The following is a 7,523-nucleotide window of genomic DNA, read 5'->3' as shown; positions in this document are numbered from 1 at the left end:
TCTCCTGCAGACATGGATTTTTCTCCTGTAGTTCCCACCTTTAGCCCTAGTAGATGTCTCATCCCAGATATTTACCTTAAGTGACCTTCCTCATTCACCTAGTGTAAAAGAGGGAGTTTTTGTACAACAGCATTGAGGGGTTTAAATTGAGGCTAGTGTTGTATCACTTCAGTGAACGCCAGGAGACACTCATAATGGCTGTATTGAGCCAACACAGCCTTTCATACAGACTCTGCTACATCCACCTTCTCAGCAGATTGTAGCTGACTTCTCGGGCAGATGTCACAAAAAGTAGTATCACGGTAACAGGACAAGTGAAATATTTTCCACTTTGTGAAGTGAGGACACCAACTGCTCACCTCCTTTATCAGGGGATTGTCACTTGGCTGCCAGCTTGTCAGCTTCTTGACCATGTGTGTTCTCCCAAACGGTGTCATGAATGTTTTTAGAATAAACTCTCACCTATTTAAGTGAGAAATGTGAGCATGAGCACTCACCTTCTCCTCTGAGCACTCTAAAGCTCGTATTTTCTATTTGCTGATTAAGAAGCAGGACCCTGCTCTAGCAAAGGTGTGCAGGACTATTGCACACACACCATCCACATGTACATACCTGGCTTTGCATGACCACAGGTGTAGTTGCAACTCAGGAATGAGCCAGAGCCTTAGTGTGCTTCGTGCACAAGTCACAATCCGCGATCAGAAAGCCCTCAAACTTCACCTACAGACACAGAGAATGCACGGGCAGAGTAAAGGTGCCTTGAGCACTGGAGGAGGCGTAAAGGCAGCAGTAACAAGCCCCTCCTCTGCCCTCAGGCCCGCCCAGGTACGGGAACCTCCCGCTCCCGCCGGGAGCCGGCTCCGCGTTCCCGCCACCGCCGCGCGCGGGCACCGCCCCGCCCACCGCCCCGCCCACCGCGGGGCCCCGCGCTGCCGCTAGGGGGCGCGCCCGCAGAGCAACGTGGGGCGGGGGCAGAGGCTCGGCCGCCCTCCGCTCCGCGCGTCGCCATTGGTAGAGCCGTCCTGTCACTCACACCGCCCTTGCAGCGGGGCCCCGCCCCCTCCGCGCGGAGCCCCGCGCGGCGCCGCCATTGGGGGGGCTCGCTTGTCACTCACACCGCCCGGCAGTAGGCCCCGCCCCCTCCTCCAGCGGCCCCACGCAGCCGCTTGGGCCGGGCCGGGCCGGGCCGGGAGCGGAGTGGGTTCGGCACCAACCGGGACGGGCCGGGACGAGCCGCCTCCGGGACATGGAGGGCGTGCGGCCGGGCGGGGGGCCCCCCGCGGGCGGGCCGGGGTCCGGCTCGGGGTCTGGGTCCGGATCCGGGTCCTTCCCGTCGCTGTTCCCGCCGGGGCTGCACGGTATCTACGGCGAGTGCCGCCGCCTCTACCCCGACCAGCCCAACCCGCTCCAAGTCACCGCCATCCTCAAGTACTGGTGAGGCGGCCTGGATGGGGCCGGGGTCTTGCGTGGAGCTGGGGCGAGCAGTGGGGCCGGCGCCTTGTGTGGGATAGGAGAAGGTTTGGGAGGAGTAGTGGGAGTGCGAGAGGTTTAGGAGAAGCCTTGGGGCTGGGAACGTTGCTCGAGGTGAGGCGGAGGGGCTGGGGAGGGTTGCAGCAAGGGGAGAGGGACTGGGGGTTCCGTCCTGGGTTAGAGGTAAGATGCAAGAGTTTTGGGGATATGCAGCGGATCTGAGGATGGAGGCATTGGGGATGCAGTTGGTTGCCCAGGGGCTGTGTTTGGAGGGGCTCCTGGGGAGAATGTGCTGGCAATAGGAAGAGGGGTCTAGGGAGGTGTGCACTGAAGACAGGAGGGTGTATTGGGGTTTCTGTGGGGAATTGGAGGGCCCGTGAGTGAGGGGTGGCTGATGAACGCCCCGACTGGGGCAGGTCGTACAAAAAGGGGGTGCATGTTACTCAGTGGAGGTGTTCCCACAGAAGGTGAGGGGCTGGAGTTTCCCCCCTGGACAGGAGGAACGTGCTGTCTTCTGGCCAGGAACCGGGGGTTCGAGTGTGGCCGGCACTGACCGGAGTGAGCCCGTTGTTCCAGCCTCCAGGCCGGATACATGCCGTGTGTACCCATAAAGCCCGCGGGGCAGTGCCAGCTTCTCTTGGCCTTACGTAGCCATGTGTTATCACAGACTGTGAATCTGCTGCTCAGTGTCTCTGCTGACACACTGTCTGACACCAGGAACAGCAATTGTTTATGTGGGAGAGTGGCATGAAGGAAGTGCTTGGATGTTTAGCTATCAAGATAAGTGTTTTGCGTCTAATCCCGTTTGAAGAGGAGTTCCTTTTGCTTTTTGCTATGGCTTAGCTGCTCAGCCCCCTCTTCTGGGGCTAAGGAACATGATCAAGTAACGCCCGAGTGTTTGCTTTACCTGACATTGGCCAGTCCCTACCCCAGCACATGGAAAAATTTATTAAATGCTCAACTTCTTTATTTACAGTTCATTTCACCTGTATGTCTTTACCTAATTAGAGTCTTGAGTAACAGCAGAATAACATCCTCCCTGTGTGCTGCTCTGACAGACAAAGCTGTTGCTGTAGTTGTCCACAGGAGTGTTGTTTTTTAAGCGATTCTAGCAAGTTTGTCTGTTAACCCTTATTGCTTAGGGGAGTAGTGTATTAAAATGATACAGTGGGCTGGGATAAAATGTTGCAAATCTGAGACCTCAAAATATAATTTCTTAGTCATTTGTGCACATTGGTACTTTGGTGGTGGTCTGATCAGTCTGTGTTTACACCTATGTCTAGTCTTAGATACTCATGAAGAGTTTCCAGTCACATCAGCACTTCTTTTCTATCAACAGCTTAAAGTACTGACTATAGTGATGTAAGATTTGTGGGGAAATTTAGGTCTGTAATGAAGAATAGCAAAGACCCTTGTTTGGGAAGAAACCTTGTTGCTTGTTTGCTTAAGGGATTGATTAGAGTTTCACTGCAATTGGAGCTCAAACACTAAAAAAATTGCTGCTGGCAGTGATGGCAGGTTGCAAGTAAGAAGTAATGTGAAGACCTGTTTATCCTGGCGTTTTCCACTTAGCAGTTCCTCCAACTGTTAGCTCAGCCAGCAGTGAGAGCTGAGAGCTTCTGTTGTGGAGGTGAGCTTCCTACTGCTGTCCTGTGCAGGAAATGCTTGTGCGAGGTGAAGCCTACGTGGACACCACAAGTTCTTTCTCTCCTGTTGTTGGGTGAAACTTGGAGCTTGGTTTTGTTCAGTCTGGTAGAATGACTCCTGCCACAACTCTCTGCTAATCTCTCCTGCTTGGGCTGCCAGCTATTAGCTGGTTTAGATTAGAAGAGGAAATTGTTGAACAAAGTTCCCTGCCTTAGGAGGAATATTGTAACACTAATCAGCTTTTAATTATATGTACCGGTTTCTCCACAGTTAACAGCGATTTGGTTTTTTTTGTTCAGGGAGCTGAAGTTGTAGTCTTTGGCTTGCACATTGGAGCAGATCCTTACTGTGTAACATTGGAGAATCTGCAGAACTCTATGCCTGTTACATAAAGGGGTTTAGCCATGTAGATTATTTAATGGAACTAGTCTTTTAAAATGCTATTTGCATATCTTGGGAGAGAGTTTGGGATTCAATCAATTTCCTGGAAGAGTTTCTGGCTGTGTTTGTGAAGGCCATGCACCAAGATGGAGTTTCTCTGTTGATATCCAGTGTCCACTTTTATTATAGAATGTGGTAGAATATCTCAGATTGAAATATCTTGTTGCGTAGAATTGCTAGTGAAAAAATAAAATTTGTTCTTTCCTTTGTGATAGGTTTTGAAATAGGCATAATTTGGGCTGGACTACTGGTTTTTTATCACGTCTTAAATTTAGGCCATATACTCAAAAACCTGAGCTGTGGTTTGTGGCCTTTTGGGAATCACAGACTACTTCTGAAGGGTTGTCAAAAGGTAGCTGTGAAAAGCAGTCCTATTGTCAGCTACTGGGAAGTGACTACAAACAATATTCTAAGGGCTTTCCAGGGTGAACGAATTAGGAATTCTCCAATTTTTTTTCCATTGTGGGTCTCTTTCCTCTCTTCATTGTGCATTTCTCCTTCCACAGAAACTTCAGAGCACTCTTAACATCAGTCAAAAGAAGACTCTTGGTGCAGATGCAAATACAGGGTTTCCCCTGAGGCAGCCCTTCTTGCTCCTGAATGAGCTCCATGAATAGAGAATGTAACAAATTTGTACTGTACCTCTGGCTTTGAAGTTGGGCTCTTCCTAATAAAATCCTCCAACGCTTCCAGCTCTTTGTGTGAGTGCATGTACTGATATGTAGATTGTGATACAAGGTCGATGCCTGCCGCAGCGGCTGTGGGCGGGAGGATGTACCACAGCAGCGCCGATGTTAGAGCAGTAAAACCTGCCACCGAAACTGGATGAATATCTGTGCTGACTAACCTTTGGTGAGCATTATGCCATTCCTGTGTTACTATGTGCTGCAGGTAGCTGGCTTAAAGCTCATGTGGGATGCTCCTGCAGTTGCAGCGGTTTTGGGATAGGTGTATGGCTCGGCTATGTATTTTTCAAAATTTAATCAGTCGCCGCTGCAGGATTTTAGTCTACGTCTCTTCCAAGCCTACTGCATTTCTCAGTGAGTAAAGATGGTGTGACGGGATCATTGAGCAGCAGTTGGTAGTGAACTCTAGGCAAGACTGAGCTCAGCTCCTCCAGGCTCCCTGGTGCTGCATTGCTGTGGTCACCTCTTGGGTAGCATGGTGCTGCAGTTCCCCAGAGAAGTTTGGCCTTTGGAGGCAAACACAGGATTGCTGGCAGGAGTGAAGGAGAGGTGTCTGGCTTGCCTGGTGCTGTCTAGGCAGGACTTGCCATCTGCATCAGACCTGACAAGAATGTTTGAGTAGCCCTAGGGAAAAGCATGTACTCATGGAACAGTCCCTGTCCTGAAAAGGGCAGTGTAGAGGTTTGTCTTGTGTCAGAGTGCCTGTTGCAGCATTGATTGTTTGGCTTCTAGAGTGTTATTAAACCCAGTTTGGAAGCAGGTTTTCTTCATGTGGGAGATGCTGGTTGCTTAGCAGTGATCCCTTCATCACAAAGCCCACACAGCTGCTCTGACCACTGACTAATCTTCTCACACTGGTCAGTGTATGAACCTCCCTCACTCTGGAGTCTTCCCAGTCCAGTAATAATTGTGTGTGGCTGCTGCTGTGCACTGCTGCTCCTCAAGGGTGAGTGTCCATCCTGGCTGGAATTGCATCCATCTGGCTGCTTCCACCATGGATCCCTGGGAGACTGAGCACTGTTCAGGACATAGGTGCCGTGCTCTGAACAGAGCCACCTGAATGGGTGTTTCTGGTAGAGATCTCAGCCTCCAGTGTGACTTGATGCCAGTGAAATGGAACAGGTGAGGAAAGGGTGTCAGAGGGGACTTGGTTTTTGAGTGTTTCAAACTATTGCTAGACTTTGAGAACATGTTTTCTCAGGTGTCTGCTGAAGACTCAGCTCCATCCTGGTGTCTGACACGTGTTCGCCATGTTTGCTCACTGATTTGCCTTTTATGCCATGAAGATGCCAGTTGTCATACAAGAAGGCTGCATGGTTCTGGTGTAGCCCTTGGCAATGGACACCTGTGCCGCTTCTGGGGGTGAGCTGCTCACCCACTCTGTCCTGCCCCAATATCCTGGGCTGCATCCTTGACTGACCTGCTGGAGAAACTGCAGCTGGTCTCAGCCACCGTGATGGCCTTATGTGACTTAAGAGGGGGGAAGCTGTCCTAGGTAAAGTCAGTCATGTTAGGTAATTGCTCTGGTTTTTTGCCAGCAGCAGTAGGAGCAAGGCAGCACAGCAGAGCTGTGGAGAGAGCCCATGGGCCTTTTAGTACCCCAAGCCGATATTCTGTTTTGTACAGACTTGACAAGGTTGGGCAACAGGAGAAGGGCAGAGGATTTCAAATAGTGTCTCGTTGTCACTAGAGCTGGTTCCATCTGTCCAGCCATGGAGATGGCTTATGATGATATACAAACCCACAGGACTAGTGAAGGAAACACAGCCATGCCCTGCAACCTGCAGATGATCGTGTCAGGGTCTGAACAGACAGTAGAGATGAGAGGAATTGATGGTTCCAATGAATGGTGTTGTGTGAGTTTGGATTTTCTTGTTTGGAGCAGCTGAGAGTTTTACCTGAAGACAGAGTGCGTTGTAGGCACAAAATGGTTAAACAGCTGCTCAGCCGTGCCATAACATCTTGTGGTAGGTGTTCTGTGATTGACAGGGCAAACAGCAAAACAGTCCAGCGTTTTCCTTCTTTCAGTGGGGATTTGTCCTGTCTTTGCACAGGTGACACAAGTGGCAGGAGGATGTGCTGTGCTCTCCGCTGGCTCATGGCCTCGCTTCCCTGTGCCTTGTAGGGAAGGGTGGCTGCAGGCTTTGGTGATTGCTGCTTTGCATAACCTGCCTGTGCTGCATTGACTTTTGAGTTATATTCTTTTAAGGAACATTCTAATGCTGATGAGGAGGGTGCAGTGCTGCTTTCTATGCATTCTTGGTTAATGCAAGTGGTGTATTTTTAGAAGTTTTGGTGCTTATTTGACTGAATCAATGTTTTTCTTCTCCACTGTTTTAACTACTTTGTATATGTTCATAAGTATGGATTACTCTCCTCAAAACGTAGCCATTTCAAATTCTGCTTTGAGGAATAGCATCACTTTTTTTGAGGTATGTGCCTCTGGACTGAATTAAGAGCTTGCAGTGCAGATACAGCCAGTGCTCTTTTATTAGTACAGTTTTTCAATTTTCTTTGTGTTTTGTGGAAGCTTTAATATGATTTTCCAGAGGTTTTTATGCTTTAATGTTAAAAACATTTTTAGTATGTTGCACACATGTACTTTGCTTTCCGGTGCTTGAAGCTTTCTGGACTTAACCTAACCTTTCTCCTCAATCTTTTTCTTTTTTTTTTTTTTTTTTTTTAAGAGGTAGTTTGAATGTTTTAATTTTTGTTTGAAACCAGGTCTTTGTACAACCTCTTGTAGCACCTGGGGAGACTTACCATTTGCTTGAGTAAACGAACTTACCTAAGAATTTTTCTGGTTTTAATGCAGGTTGGGAGGACCTGACCCTCTGGACTATGTTAGCATGTACAGAAACCTGGGAAACCCAGCACTGAATGTTCCTGAGCACTGGCATTACGTCAGCTTTGGGTTAAGTGACTTGTATGGAGACAACAGAGTACATGAGTAAGTGTCATTTAAGTTCTGTAGCTGTGTGTTGTGTTTTGTGTTGCATTTTGGCGGTGTGTAGGTAAAACCCTGTCATGCTGCTCATATTATTTGAACAGCTGGTTTTCTGTTGACAACACCCTAGCCCTGGTCTCACAAAAGATGACGTATGCCTGTTCTTGTATGTAGAAGAAATTCTATGTTCCCCTCTGCAGGCTTTGAATGCAGTATATTTCCTTTCAGTGTTAAGTTGAGTGGGGTTTTGTTTAAATTTCTTTTAACTGGTTGGGAAATTTTCTTTTAACTGTCTGTCTTGTGTTTTTCACACTCGGTAGTCTGTTATGGTC

The 7,523-nt window shown here is 48.9% G+C and overlaps 1 protein-coding gene across 2 annotated transcripts in view; it reads left to right on the top strand.

Annotated features, from left to right (window-relative positions):
- Positions 1-1,127: 1,127 nt before the first annotated feature.
- SUFU (SUFU negative regulator of hedgehog signaling) overlaps positions 1,128-7,523 on the top strand; it is a 91,092-nt gene continuing 84,696 nt past the window's right edge. Inside the window, exons 1-2 of one of the 2 annotated variants that reach the window (XM_048310938.1) lie at positions 1,128-1,434; positions 7,060-7,194. In XM_048310938.1, the coding sequence (XP_048166895.1) occupies positions 1,247-1,434; positions 7,060-7,194 (323 nt within the window). In that variant the 5' untranslated portion in view covers positions 1,128-1,246. The remainder of the gene's footprint in view (positions 1,435-7,059; positions 7,195-7,523) is intronic. The other variant, XM_048310939.1, reaches the window with a different exon arrangement.

This window comes from Corvus hawaiiensis, chromosome 8 (assembly GCF_020740725.1).
Source record: "Corvus hawaiiensis isolate bCorHaw1 chromosome 8, bCorHaw1.pri.cur, whole genome shotgun sequence".
In the NCBI taxonomy this organism is placed as follows: Eukaryota; Metazoa; Chordata; class Aves; order Passeriformes; family Corvidae; genus Corvus; species Corvus hawaiiensis.
The sequence above is the reverse complement of the archived record's forward strand: the minus strand, read 5'-3'. Positions and strand labels throughout refer to the sequence as shown.